Source organism: Girardinichthys multiradiatus, chromosome 11 (assembly GCF_021462225.1).
Source record: "Girardinichthys multiradiatus isolate DD_20200921_A chromosome 11, DD_fGirMul_XY1, whole genome shotgun sequence".
Classification (NCBI taxonomy): Eukaryota; Metazoa; Chordata; class Actinopteri; order Cyprinodontiformes; family Goodeidae; genus Girardinichthys; species Girardinichthys multiradiatus.
The window spans coordinates 40,341,972-40,356,475 of record NC_061804.1 but is presented as its reverse complement, the minus strand read 5'-3'; the positions used below and the strand labels follow the sequence as shown (position 1 = coordinate 40,356,475).

The following is a 14,504-nucleotide window of genomic DNA, read 5'->3' as shown; positions in this document are numbered from 1 at the left end:
CTTTTTTCCTAGCATAAAATGAAAATGAATGTTATTCTATTTCTCTAGTTGATTGCCTTTGACATATTGGAGTCAAATCAATAAAACCAGATTATTATCAACTGTCAGATGTCGCTTTGGCCTTATCCATTTGAATTTGTCCACCAAAGATGTTTCTTTTTGTAGCTTTCTCTCCATATTGAACTGGTTAAACTTCATGTTCTTTCTACTGGGTTGGCAAAAAGATCAATATTCCAATACAGCCTATCAATATGAAAAAATGAATTATTAATCAATAAATTGACCCATTCTTATTTGCCCAAACTGTCGCATTTCCTCCAGCAACAGCACAGCAGTATCAGACGACCGCTCATCTGACCAAAACACTGAGCTGCAGCTGGAAGTTTGAAACTCTGCTAACATGGCAAATATGTCCAGAAAAAGAAATGTGAAAATTGTGAAATGTGAAATATAACAGCAATAAGCATCAAGGAATAAAGATAAGCAAATATAATAAAACAAAATAATTGCACGACTGAATCAAAGGGACATACTTCTATAAAAGATTTTAACACTTATACTATCTTGTCTAATATATTGCCAAACAGGGAAGTGACAATTAAATAATAATTTTCTGTAAACAATTAAGGGCTGAATTGCCCTCTACTTATTGGTTTTGCCCTAATTAAGGAAGTTAATATATCATATTGCAATGAATCATCTTTTTGCTCTTAACTAGAAAGAACCCTGTACCTCCAAAAAATGTTGCAACAGTTTTGAGTATTTTTTTAGTATCAAGTTTGCAATTTTTGTATTGTGACAACCTTACTTCCTATATAATCTGATAGATGTTGAGCTATAATTATCAAACAGTCAGTCAGTCAGTCAGCCTCTCAGTGGTAGACATAGGCTTACTTGTACAGTGCTTTATCAAGTCCCCAGACACCCAAAAGCGCATCACACTACAATCAGTCATCCACCCATTCATTCACTGACAGTGGCAGGCTACATTGTAGCCACAGCTTCCCTGGGGCCTGCTGTCGGGTCGTCTATTTACCCTTTTGTTATGCTGTTAAAAGTCTGATTACTAATAAAAAAATATTTTGAACCACACAATCATATGTATACTGACTGTATAGCAAGGGACAAAGACAGATTGACAGATTGATCAAGCTTAGAGTTGGAGAAAATTGGGTTATTCTAGCTATTTCAGTCCTTACGCTGCTATAAGCTTATTGGCACTTGTTTTTTTTTTTATGTTTCTCATTCTGGTTCAACTTAACTTTCTTCTCCAACTTCCCCTTATCCTTGCACAGGATGGAGGATCAATAGATGGCTGTGGTGTATCAGAACAACCTACAGTAAATTGCATGAATCTGGACTCAGTTGCATTGTATGTAATTCTATTCAGTTCAATTCAGTTTTATTTATATAATGCCAATTCACAACACACATTGTCTCAAGGCACTTCACAAAGGGTTTGGAATGGTGGGGGATTGTTGGGGAGGTTAGATTAAACTACTGAGTGTTAGAGTTTGGCCATTTTAGAATGGGCTATGTGTAGCTGTACTAAGTAAAATAATAAACTGATAAAAGTTTGTCCATCTAGAGCCCACTGGTGGCCATTGTTATACTAAAAACCACAATGATTGGGATACCTCTCTCTGTCAGACTGATTATAACCATTGGAAAAGAGAAGGGGTCATACAGGTAGCAGAAATGGAGGGTGTGTTTGCACCTGAACCATAACTGAGCCGGTTTAGGCTAAACCTGACTCCCCCTTACTAAAAACAAACAGGGAGGGAGGAAAGCAGAGGTAAAAATAATTGGAGAGTTGTTTCCTGTTGCATTGTGTGAAAGGTGGGTAACTTTAAAATGGGCTAAGTCAATTTAATTGAATCATATAGATTTCAAGTCAAGTACATACATACCAATTAATCCTAACTATCAAAAAGTGCAGTCAGATTCAGGTATTTATTCAAATTGGATAAAAAGTTTTTCTGTTTAAGGAAACCCAGCAGATTGCATCGACTGCATTGTAGAGACAGTGGACAGTCACTGGCGCTGACTTTGCAGCAATCCCTCATACTGAGCATGCATGTAGCGACAGTGGAGAGGAAAAACTCCCTTTTAACAGGAAGAAACCTCCAGCAGAACCAGACTCAGTGTGAGCGGCCATCTGCCACGACCGACTGGGGGTTTGAGAGAACAGAGACAGAAAAAGAACACAGAAGCACTGATCCAGGAGTACTTTCTATGGGAAGGAAAAGTAAATGTTAATGGATGTAGCTCATTTAGTGGTTTCATCTAGGAAGAAAAAACAGATAAACTCTGAGCCAGTTTCAAGTTTAGAGTATAAAAGATAGCACCTACAGTTCGTCACAGTAAAAGCTGTCAGTACCTATGTCTAGGAGGAAAAACTGGGATAAACGCTGAAAGACAGCGCCAAGTGTATCATCAACTGTAATTTGACCTGTTTTACTCTCCACATTGCCTTCAGACTGATGTGAATGGGAAAATACTGAGTTGAAAATAATAAAATGTTTTCTATGATTATTAAATCTCTCACACAGATCAGGTATGTCTGATTTTCCCATCTGGCCCACAGGGAATAAAAATGGCTTCGGAGTTGTAACGACAAGTAAAGTGAGTGCTTTGCTCCGGATGCACATCCGCTGCTTCTGCTGCTTCCTGCAGTCTGATCCTCTTCCAAACAATGAGCAACTCTCAAGTGACCCTCAGGAGGATGTGACGTGGGAGGCAGAAAATGTATTGAGAACATGTAGTTCAAGTTACAGTTTCAGACAATAAGGATGCTGGCCGAGCTCCTAGGTGGGAGACGATAGAAAGGGAATCAAATTCTTATGGGTGTCAATTTATTGGCACTGAAAATACATTGTTTGTTATGCAACCACATGTTAACTTTTTGTCTTAAATGGAACAAATGTGTTTCAAAGAATAGCTTACCTTCATTTAAAGAGAAATTAAAGCAGCACTATGCTTGTTTGCAAAATGAAGCCCAGAGTGTTCTGTTATTAGCCCACCAAACCCCTTAATACATTGTAAATGATGTTTCTAGGGGCTCAGTGATTAAGGTGTTACACACAAATTTATATTGTAGCAAACAAAAGTTTTTTAAATGCTTTCAAATCACTCTACATTGCAGAAGTGCAGTACAGAGTCACCGCTACATTCCTTCAATACAGTTAGAGTGATTTGATTCAAGGCTAAGAATATTTGCAAAATTACTAACCCCAATCTTTCACACCCTCCAAACTCATAGACTGTGAGGATAAATAATCTTTATCTTTATTAATTTTATATATTTTAATTTAGCACAAATTAAAATAAGAGGCTTCAACAATTGTGCTGAAATCAGGATCAAGCTTTGATTCATTTTAAATAGCTCCTCTAACTGCTTCCCTGTTTAGTCCCAGATGACGTCACAAATATGCATCTACAGGATGAGGGGAGAAGAAAAAACTAGAGCAAAGTCTCTTACAAATTTATTAATGTCCCTTGAACTTGAAACTGTCACATTACAACCACAAAGCGAAATGTACTTTCATTGAGATTTCATGTGCTAGATTGATACAAATGGTGCCTAACTGTGAAGGAAAATGAGATATGGTTTTCAGGTTTTTAAAAAAATTTATTTTACAGGAGCTTCAGCAGCTCCGCCGCAGATCTCCACGGCCATGTCAAGGGTCCCAGTGGTTCCTGCACCGCTCGCCAGGGCTCTACCGTGGTTGTGGCTCTCCAGAGCTCCACCATGGTTCAGAGTCTCCTGAGCTCCACCGCCGGCTTCCTCGTGGCTGATCTCTGGATCGGCGTCTCCGAGGATCCTCTACGCTCCGTGGTCTTTACTTAGTGCAATAATATTTAACAAAATATAAAGAATAAGAACGAAACCTTTCTGGATAAATGATTCTTAGTGGCGTTTAATTAGTTATCACATTTAGTAAAATAATATTTAGGGAAACAGTAATTCCTAAATTGAAAACTAGCAACCTTTCTTGATAAAGCTTATAGACTCATCAGATGAGTCCATAGTCTTAGCCTTTAGCGGTTGGAGCTAACAGAAAGGGAGCACCTTTAAAATCAAACATGTACCTTTAAAATACAATTAATAAAAGCTGAGCAGCTAGTCTGCTAGCACTTAGATAGCTATATTTCTCAACACCAGCAAAAACGCCATGGAATAACAAACGTTACAACTGTAACTACAGTTATACAAATTTTAAAGCACTGAATGATCATTCTTGCGCATGCGCAGGTCAAGAAATAATAACAAAGTCACCTGTGACCTACTGGTGATCCATGTGAGTCTATATAGTCACATGACACCAGAAGCTCAGTCCCTCTTACTACTCGTTAACACGCAGAGACCGAGCACTCTGGCGGTCATCCAGGTTTCATAGAACCGTAGTTACAGTCGTAACTTTTGTTCTATTTCATCCCTACTGATCGCCAGAGGCGGTGCTTTCAGCATTGGATGACGAAAACCAACAAGGTCCAGAGGGATCCAAAAACCTTACAGGAACACAGCAACAGCACCTACCTCAGCAGGATGCAGAAAGAGGTTGCTCCAGGACACCCTGTAGGGGATGGAGTGTGGCCATGTTCACCATGTAGAACCTGGCAAAGGTGCTCGGCACCGTTCAGGAAGCTGAATCAAAAATGGCCTCCAGTGGCACCCCAGTCATGGCAGCCCACGAGGTAGATAGGCTCCTAGTGGAGTGGCATTCACTCCACCCCCCCGTAAGGGACTCAAAAGAGAAAGACTGAAGGGCTGCAAGCACTAGCGACAGATCCCACGCAGGGGCCACAGAGTGCCTGGGTGGACACAAGGGCCAGGCAACCCTCAGCGCAACATCCCTATGCCGACCAACAGAGCAACCACTGTACCCAATGTGCAAACAGGAAGCAGCCCCTGGGATCCCAGGAGCCCAACTCCAAAAAGCCCTCATGAAGAAGGGTACCTAAGGCTGCAACTGAAATAGCATTGTCCTCGCAGGTCATTGCATTTTATCTAGAGATCAGAGTAAAGGGGCTGAACACAACTGCACAGCACATTTTTCAGTTTTTCATTTGTAAAAATGTTTTTGATGACTGTAATATTTTTCTTCCACTTCAAAGTTATAGACTCTGTGTTCGTCTGTCAAATACACTCCCAATAAAACACTTGAGGGTTTGTGGTAGTAAGATGACAAAATATAAAAAAATGTATTTTTTATGAATATATGAATTTTTGCAAGGTACTGTATGTAGCAGCACTGAGGATGATTTAAATTTCTATTTATGAATAGTACCATTTACTCTGGCTCCAGAATACCTTGCAGGAGTGCTATGAACCATTGCATAAATTATGTCACCAACTTTAAAAGCTAGTTTTGCTCATGTATTATTGTATTGCATTTTCACATTGTCTTTCTGCACATCAGTCCCAGGCTTTAGGACCTGGGGGTCATTTGGTACACCCACGGCTCCATCTGGGTGGGACTGCCTAGAAATAGGAGCCCATGGCAGAGATTTTTGTTCTCTTCCAGCATAGTAACTCTTTTTCTCAAACTTCTGTTCTCTTACCTCAGATGCTCTGACTTCATGCTCAGAAGGTCTGTGCTCATTGATCTATGTGAACCCAACTAGACAGCAAACCTGCTGAATTATTCGAAAGGCCTAATAAGGTAAGTTTGGGGAGTACGTGGTAGGGAGGGAGTCCTGGAGGACAAATGTTCAGGCATGTGAAAAGACAACAAACCTATCTGTCTGTGCTCTGGTGGTAGGGTTTCTGTTGCAGATGCAGGCATAGTGTTCAAAACATGTTGGGTTGTTAGAGTTGAAATGAAGAGAAAGTGGATGTTGAAGTCTGTAAGTCAGGATGAATGAGGTAGTGTAGTCATGTGAGATGGCTGCAGCTTTTGACCTGATTTCATTTAGGAAACAGAATGTTTCTACTTAATCTGTCCTCATAAATACCTGTCTGTACAGTGGTCTCCATGTATATCAATACATGACAATAATGCTTATTTCTTATTTGGGCACAAAGGTGTTATACTCAACATGAGGAAACCGTGTTATCCATTCAAACATAGTTTTAGGCCCAGCAAGATGGGCTGTTGATAACTTCTACAGAGACAGTTGTGGTTCAACCCTCTGGGAAGGAAATCTTGTGCTATTATAAGAAGATGCATTAACAAGTCATTTCAAGCAACAGCAGGGTTGCTTTCAGATATCACTAAAGCTGCTAACAGTCTAATGATCATAAACACTCACTTTGCAGTGTCCAAGGACACCAAATTAAAAAACAAAACTAGCAAAACGGATTCTGAACTGTGAAGTCAGACATCGCTTCATCTTTTTTATTTTGGTTTCAAAGCTTAAAGCAGCCTGTGGTAACATGCCTGGGAAGCTGCAGAGCACAAGCAGCCTGTTGTCACATAGCAGATCTATGCTCTCCTTCAGTGCTCAGAGAGGCTCTCTGAAAGAGGACCAGAGCTTTTTTTTCAGCACATGTGGCATCATGTGGCCACTTTTCCCACACAATGTGGAACCAATCAGAATCAACCACATTCATTTCACTGGCAGAGGATAGTTGAAACCTGAATTCTTTTGCAGAGTACTAGTCTTGAACATCTCATATCAAACTGACCAGGGCTTTGGTTCAGACACATCCAAAACTGCCTATGTGGCTGTGCTTAGAAGTGTTCTTTACACAATTCTGGTGAGCAAATTTAAAAACATCATCATGGACCTGAATGTCTTAATAATTATTGAAAGATTTATTTAAATTCAATTCAATTCAGTTTTATTTATATAGTGTCAATTTACAACACATGTTGTCTCAAGGCAGTTTACAAAGTCAATTTAAAATGTTTTTCTATCTATGGAAACCCAGCAGATTGCATCGAATCAGTGACTTGTAGCATTCACTCCTCCTGGATGAGAATGTAGCAAAAGTGGGCAGTTGCTTGCATTGACTTTGCAGCAATCCCTCATAATGAGCATGCATGTAGCGACAGTGGAGAGGAAAACTCAGTGTGAGCGACCATCTGTGACAACCGACTGGGGGTTTGAGAGAACATAGCAGAGACATAAAAAGAACACTCAAAAACACTCAACAACATGCACAAACACTCCCAGCTTGAAAAATGGGTAGAAAATAAGCACTTTGTTGGAGAACAAAAGATTCAATAGAGTCACCAGCACAAACAATACTCTCAAATCCGGCATTGTCATTGTTATTGTTGATATCGTATACGTATGTATGTTGGCATCCGTTATACATTATGTGCATTGATTTCTACTATTTGCAGTCATACTGCACATGTGCCAAGGCTTCCTCATACACGAAAATTAAATTTTTCTTGTCTACATAAAAACAGAAGTGACCAGGATGTTTTGAAAACATCCTGGTCACACGCTGGAACTTGTTTTCAAATCCTGCTGTTTTCAGAGAAAGCACGTGAGATTGTCGTGCACACAACAAATAGAACATTAGAAACACAACAAAACTTTTCAGTTATGCCAAAAAACATCTTGTAAACAGCATTGGATCAAGGTCCAGCTTGCTAACAAAAACATTACCAAAGAGTAGTGGGAGATTATTTATATATTTAAATCTGTATGAATAATTTTGCTTCCACGTGAATGAGGAAAAAAACACAATAACAAGCAATTTGTTTTTCTTATAAATCCTTACATTACACTGTTGTGATTGATTTTATGTATTTTCCAGGTTTTCTGCAGAATAACATTACAATAATGTGGCTAACATGCCTGGTGTCCCTGTCCCTGCTGACCACAGTAACCTTAGCTGCCACCGCTACATCAGCCGGTAAAGTTCTCAGCAACCATGCCTCTATCCTGGCTGACAACAGTGCCAACCTGGCTATCAGCCTCTACCAGAACATGGCAAAGGAAAAAGGAGCAGGCAACATCCTAATTTCCCCTGTGGTAGTGGCCTCCTCCCTGGGTCTGGTGGCTCTAGGAGGAAAAGGGTCCACTGCTTTACAGGTGAAGACCATCCTGAATGCAGCTAAAGTTCAGGATGAGCAGCTGCACTCTGGTTTGGCAGAGCTCCTCACTGAGGTGAGCGACCCAAAAGCGCGCAATGTCACCTGGAATATTAGCAGCCGCCTGTACGGGCCCAGTTCTGTCATCTTTTTGGAGGATTTTGTAAAGAGCAGCAAAAAACATTATAAATGTGATCATTCCAAGATCAACTTCAGCGATAAGAAGAGTGCTGTTAATTCCATCAACGAGTGGGCAGCCAAGTCCACCAACGGCAAACTGCCCGAGGTCACCAAGCATGTGGAAAACACTGATGGAGCAATGATCGTCAATGCTATGTTTTTCAAACGTAAGGGTGTAAATGTGTCTCTGTGTGGTATTTTACTCCATTATCTGAAAAACCTCCAAATAAAAGTGACATTGTCTTATAGCTCACTGGGATGAACAGTTTCACCCCACAATGGTGGACAACCGAGGGTTCCTGGTGTCCAGTAGCTACACAGTGTCATTACAGATGATGCACCGCACAGGTAGGTGACCTTTGCCCTCTAAAAGAAACTCATTTTAGGCTGGAAAAACAACAGAGGGAACAACAGCATGTGTTGTTCATGCTACAAAAACTGGCAAAATAAAATGTCTGATCACTTACTGCTTAGTTCGATTCACAAATCACAGATATGACAGAAAACTACTTTATTTAACAAGATTGTTTAGATTTTTTGACAGGAGGTTCATTAATCCCTTTAAGATGTTATTTGGAAATTCACCTGAAACTGCTTCTGGTCTTTATGTAGCCTACAGTCAGTTGATACATATTCCACACATGTGAAGGAATATATTGCAAGCACTTTGGCACCATCTACTGTCAACTGTTGTATCCAATTTTGCTAATTTGCACACTTAAAATAAAATTTTATATCTATTGTTTGTGCTATATTGCACTACTACTGCTGCTAAATATTCTAATTTAGTATTAAATAATTAGTAATAACTTCCAGGAGTAAGGTGATAATGTGTCACTTATCTGTAGAAAAATATGTCAAAATGCGCCGTTTTGTTGTGAAAACTAATCATCGCAGTGGTCCAAGGCTAACTGGTATTCAGACATGGGACCAGTTTTCTTCCTTTTATGTCCATGCTACTACCCAAAACCATGTTGATCGACACTGCATTAGTCCACCAGATCAACTGATCGCTACTTTTTCAAACAAATAGAAGACCTAGAACAGCTCTGGAAAGTACCATCTTAGAGGTTGTTCCACAATGCTTGATGAACTTAGAGCAGGCTAACATTGCAGCTGATCAGGCGGCATGATGTAACTTTAATGTAGTAACACAGATGTTCAGCTGAGAAAACTGCAACAAACTTAATAGTCCTATGTGAAAGTGTTGAATGTTGATATCCATTACTATAGCTATCTTACAGATATAAACATTTTCAATTTGATTTGTTTTAAATAGCTAAAATAATCCACGTAGCTTTGAAGATTTATTCTGTTTTCTACAAACTCAATGCACATGACATCTGTCTGCTACAAGTAAGGCAACTGTAGCAGATAAAAACTTCAGTGAACCTCACTATCCTTCTCTGTTGCTGGAGATTCAGGCTCTGAAAAAGACGTACCTAAAAAATTTTATTACAATTTTGTAATCACCCAGACATCTTCTTTTCAGATCAATTAGAGTGAAATATATGGAATCACTAAATGTTGGGGAAATAATTACTGAATGACCTGCTGGTCTTGTAAATGAGTTTACAGTTTAGAGAGAGAGCTTGCAGACCTTATGAAGAGCTTGCACTTAGCTGACTGATGAAAAACATGCCTCCAAAAAGGGAGCTGTCAGCTGAAACATTTGAGTGGATAAGAAAACTCCTCAAAGAACACAGAAGGGGGCAAATGCTCTGTATATCCTGGTAGACCCAGGTTCTACGTGTGTCCCTTCACATTGGCTCTTAATTGCTTTAACCAAAGATGATATAAACCTGACCATGGTTTTAAATATTAAGATATTAAAAAGTTTTAGTTTTAGCAGTTTTTCTATGGTTTCATGAAATAGCTGCATAAACATTCCATTTTGAATTGATCATTCTTTCTAAGAAATGTATTCATTGTCTTTTTGTAAAGTTTAGTAACTTTCTAAAACTAGAAATATGGTTATTAAACATGGAACAAACTTTTTATGTAGTCTATTCATAAAACTAAATAAGTTTTCATTGTTAGGTTTCGTGGCTCTAGACAAATTTTGTTTTGAAGGAGCAAGGGCAAAAATGCCCTTTTAAATTAGAAAGTTTACATATTCCTGAGGTACACCAAGGAAGATATCAAAACATCAGTACAGAAACTGTAAAGCAAGATGCCATGAAAATACAAAATGCACAACACTAGAAATGAAAGACAAATGTGCAGATACGGATTTATGACCAGAAAAGCCAATTTAGAACCACCATTAACAGCTAAATGAAAAGAAAAAAATACTGAGAATAGTGTTTCCAGTCATGAAGCAGCAGAATACTATGAATTCCACACCACTGATCCCAGTATGTGCACACTATTCAGAAGGAAACCATCAAAAGCAGCAAAAATAATTCTGACACATGAAATGACTTGATGTTTCAAAATTCTTCTTCATTTACTCAAGTTTAGACTCACACATGACATGTTTTTCAAAGCGACAGCATACATGGCAAAATCAGAAACCAGCAGCTTTAGGAACAGCAGATCAACTCATTAACATGATCAATTAAGCTTAAATCAATGGTGCATTTCAAGACTCTTCCCTCCAAAGGATACTATCAAAGCCTAACTGATATGAAGAGTCAAAGTTGTCAGAAAAGCCAAAGGAGATCCATCAAAATATGATTCGTGGCATTTATGCTTTATGATTCCATATTTTTTCATTACACAGTTTTTTCATCAACTTCATCGAAAATGGTGTCTATTGATTTGTAATATTTCCTCTTTTTTTAAGAAGGATTTATAAAGTCAGCCGGTAATAAAAATACAGGTCCTTCTCAAAAAATTAGCATATTGTGATAAAGTTCATTATTTTCCATAATGTCATGATGAAAATTTAACATTCATATATTTTAGATTCATTGCACACTAACTGAAATATTTCAGGTCTTTTATTGTCTTAATACGGATGATTGTGGCATACAGCTCATGAAAACCCAAAATTCCTATCTCACAAAATTAGCATATTTCATCCGACCAATAAAAGAAAAGTGTTTTTAATACAAAAAACGTCAACCTTCGAATAATCATGTACACTTATGCACTCAATACTTGGTCGGGAATCCTTTTGCAGAAATGACTGCTTCAATGCGGCGTGGCATGGAGGCAATCAGCCTGTGGCACTGCTGAGGTCTTATGGAGGCCCAGGATGCTTCGATAGCGGCCTTTAGCTCATCCAGAGTGTTGGGTCTTGAGTCTCTCAACGTTCTCTTCACAATATCCCACAGATTCTCTATGGGGTTCAGGTCAGGAGAGTTGGCAGGCCAATTGAGCACAGTGATACCATGGTCAGTAAACCATTTACCAGTGGTTTCGGCACTGTGAGCAGGTGCCAGGTTGTGCTGAAAAATGAAATCTTCATCTCCATAAAGCTTTTCAGCAGATGGAAGCATGAAGTGCTCCAAAATCTCCTGATAGCTGGCTGCATTGACCCTGCCCTTGATAAAACACAGTGGACCAACACCAGCAGCTGACACGGCACCCCAGACCATCACTGACTGTGGGTACTTGACACTGGACTTCTGGCATTTTGGCATTTCCTTCTCCCCAGTCTTCCTCCAGACTCTGGCACCTTGATTTCCGAATGACATGCAGAGTTTGCTTTCATCCGAAAAAAGTACTTTGGACCACTGAGCAACAGTCCAGTGCTGCTTCTCTGTCTCCCAGGTCTGGGGAATGCGGCACCTGTAGCCCATTTCCTGCACACGCCTGTGATCGGTGGCTCTGGATGTTTCTACTCCAGACTCAGTCCACTGCTTTCGCAGGTCCCCCAAGGTCTGGAATCGGCCCTTCTCCACAATCTTCCTCAGGGTCCGGTCACCTCTTCTCGTTGTGCAGCGTTTTCTGCCACACTTTTTCCTTCCCACAGACTTCCCACTGAGGTGCCTTGATACAGCACTCTGGGAACAGCCTATTCGTTCAGAAATTTCTTTCTGTGTCTTACCCTCTTGCTTGAGGGTGTCAATAGTGGCCTTCTGGACAGCAGTCAGGTCGGCAGTCTTACCCATGATTGGGGTTTTGAGTGATGAACCAGGCTGGGAGTTTTAAAGGCCTCAGGAATCTTTTGCAGGTGTTTAGAGTTAACTCGTTGATTTAGATGATTAGGTTCATAGCTCGTTTAGAGACCCTTTTAATGATATGCTAATTTTGTGAGATAGGAATTTTGGGTTTTCATGAGCTGTATGCCAAAATCATCCGTATTAAGACAATAAAAGATCTGAAATATTTCAGTTAGTGTGCAATGAATCTAAAATATATGAATGTTAAATTTTCATCATGACATTATGGAAAATAATGAACTTTATCACAATATGCTAATTATTTGAGAAGGACCTGTAGTTTTGTATCATACTGCTACAAATTAACACAACTAAATGAATATCCTCAAAATGTAGTGATTCCAGGAGTTTTCTAGGAGTTTTATATTCTGCCAGTAATAATGATATGGAAGTGATCTAATTCAGTCCAGTTTAAGTTTAGTCCAGTAATTCAGCTTCATATTGTGAGATGTTCAATTGTTCCAACACCAAAGCAACTGGTGTGTTGGCTTTATGGCTGCTAAACATTTTTTGGGAGGAAACAAAGAAATGGATTTGTGCTGTAAAGTTTAAGAGGTTCCTCAGGGTGTAGTGTAAGGACATATATCAGCCTTTTATATGTGCCGCTGTTTTTGTTTTTTTCAGGTCTCTTTGACTTCTATGATGACACAACCCATAAACTGTATCTTTTGAGCATGCCTTTGGCTCATAAGAAGTCCATTGTGTTGTTTATTATGCCCTACCATGTGGAGTCTCTGGATAGACTAGAGAAGTTGCTTAGCAAAAAGCAGCTGGACACATGGATGGGGAAGATGAAGGAGACAGCAGTGGCTGTTTCTCTGCCTAAAGTCAGCATGGAAGTCAGTCACAACCTGCAGGTAAAATATGCAACACTTCACAATGCTTGATTTGGATGGAATTCAGCATTCTGACCTCTCACCTTTACAGTTTAGTCACACCAAATCTTTCTGCTCCTTCCTTAGAAGCATCTTCAGGTGTTGGGCCTTACCGAGGCTGTGGACAAATCCAAAGCTGACCTGTCCAACATCTCTGGGAAGAAGGATCTGTACCTGTCCAGCGTGCTCCATGCTGCTGCCTTGGAATGGGACAGTCATGGAAATGAAATTGATACCACCATCTTTGGCACAGAGAAACTCAAGACTCCAAAGCTGTTTTATGCTGACCACCCTTTCATTTTCCTCATCAAGGACAAGAAGACGAACTCAGTCTTGTTTATTGGCCGGATGATCAGGCCGAAAGGGGAAAAAATGAGAGATGAATTATAATTGAATCTAATGTTTCAGTTACTATATTCTTGTTACAAAATCCCAAAGCATTCCAAAACACATAATTTAGCAGCTGTGTTTAAATATTTTTCCAATTGAGTTTCCCAACTGATATATAAGAAGATAAGTAGGTGGCTGCATTACATTAGATTGAGAACTTCAAAATAACTATACTGTAACTGTGAGTTTTGCAGCCAATTATGGGATGTATTTTATACTGTTATGATTTAAGATTTAATAGTAAAAACTTGGTTATTTTTAAGATGAATAATTTCCATCTATGAATGTGCACTTAAATGTTTGTTTTTGTTTGGTTTTCTCAAAGTCAAAGACTTGAAACAAAAATTTTCTGAAGGAAAATTTCTAAAACAATATGAATTTTTTAAGAAGTGATGACAATATGTTTTTGCTTCTATTCTTTGCACTGTTACAGTCTATTTTACAGTCTATTTACGCACTCCAAATGCACTGGCACACACCAGTTAATAAACCTGATTATTCATGATTTTTAAAAGAGTGTAAATGAATGTCTTTGGTCTGTGGCACATTTCCTTTAAAAATAAAAATTTTAGAAAACATGTAACACTGTATATGTTTTTTCATTATATAATTACATGTAAAATTGCCAGCAATCATGCCAGCAATCTCCAAATGTGAGGTTTATGCAGATAACCCGCTGGAAACCAGTCATTAATAATAATATTTATTTGTTTCCTTATTGGAATTATTCTTTTCTCATTGCACATATTAACGTGAGTGAATTCTGTTACATTTTCTAACCTTTTACGCCACCTAGCGGCTACGTGGATTAACTACATAAAAGTAGATGTTTTATATTTGATCAGAAACATTGGCAAAATAATCGATCATACAGGCGCTCCCCTTCCTCTATTTGTAAATGATTAATTTTTACATTATTACATAAAAACTATATAATAACATAAACTTGGAAA

General features: G+C 38.9%; 1 protein-coding gene across 1 annotated transcript; it reads left to right on the top strand.

Annotated features, from left to right (window-relative positions):
• Positions 1-5,470: 5,470 nt before the first annotated feature.
• serpinh1a (serpin peptidase inhibitor, clade H (heat shock protein 47), member 1a) lies at positions 5,471-14,134 on the top strand. Its single transcript, XM_047378377.1, has 5 exons — positions 5,471-5,666; positions 7,718-8,341; positions 8,424-8,522; positions 12,911-13,143; positions 13,249-14,134. Exons 2-5 carry the CDS (start codon positions 7,744-7,746, stop codon positions 13,549-13,551), a joined length of 1,233 nt encoding a protein of 410 aa, XP_047234333.1. The 5' UTR covers positions 5,471-5,666; positions 7,718-7,743; the 3' UTR covers positions 13,552-14,134.
• The last annotated feature ends 370 nt before the right edge of the window (positions 14,135-14,504 follow it).

Bases quoted from the DNA above. Each gene is read 5' to 3' on its own strand.
- serpinh1a (XM_047378377.1), top strand. From the start codon at position 7,744: ATGTGGCTAACATGCCTGGTGTCCCTGTCCCTGCTGACCACAGTAACC. The intron at 8,523-12,910 runs GTAGGTGACCTT...TGTTTTTTTCAG, and splicing joins ACAGATGATGCACCGCACAG to GTCTCTTTGACTTCTATGAT. The intron at 13,144-13,248 runs GTAAAATATGCA...CTCCTTCCTTAG, and splicing joins AAGTCAGTCACAACCTGCAG to AAGCATCTTCAGGTGTTGGG.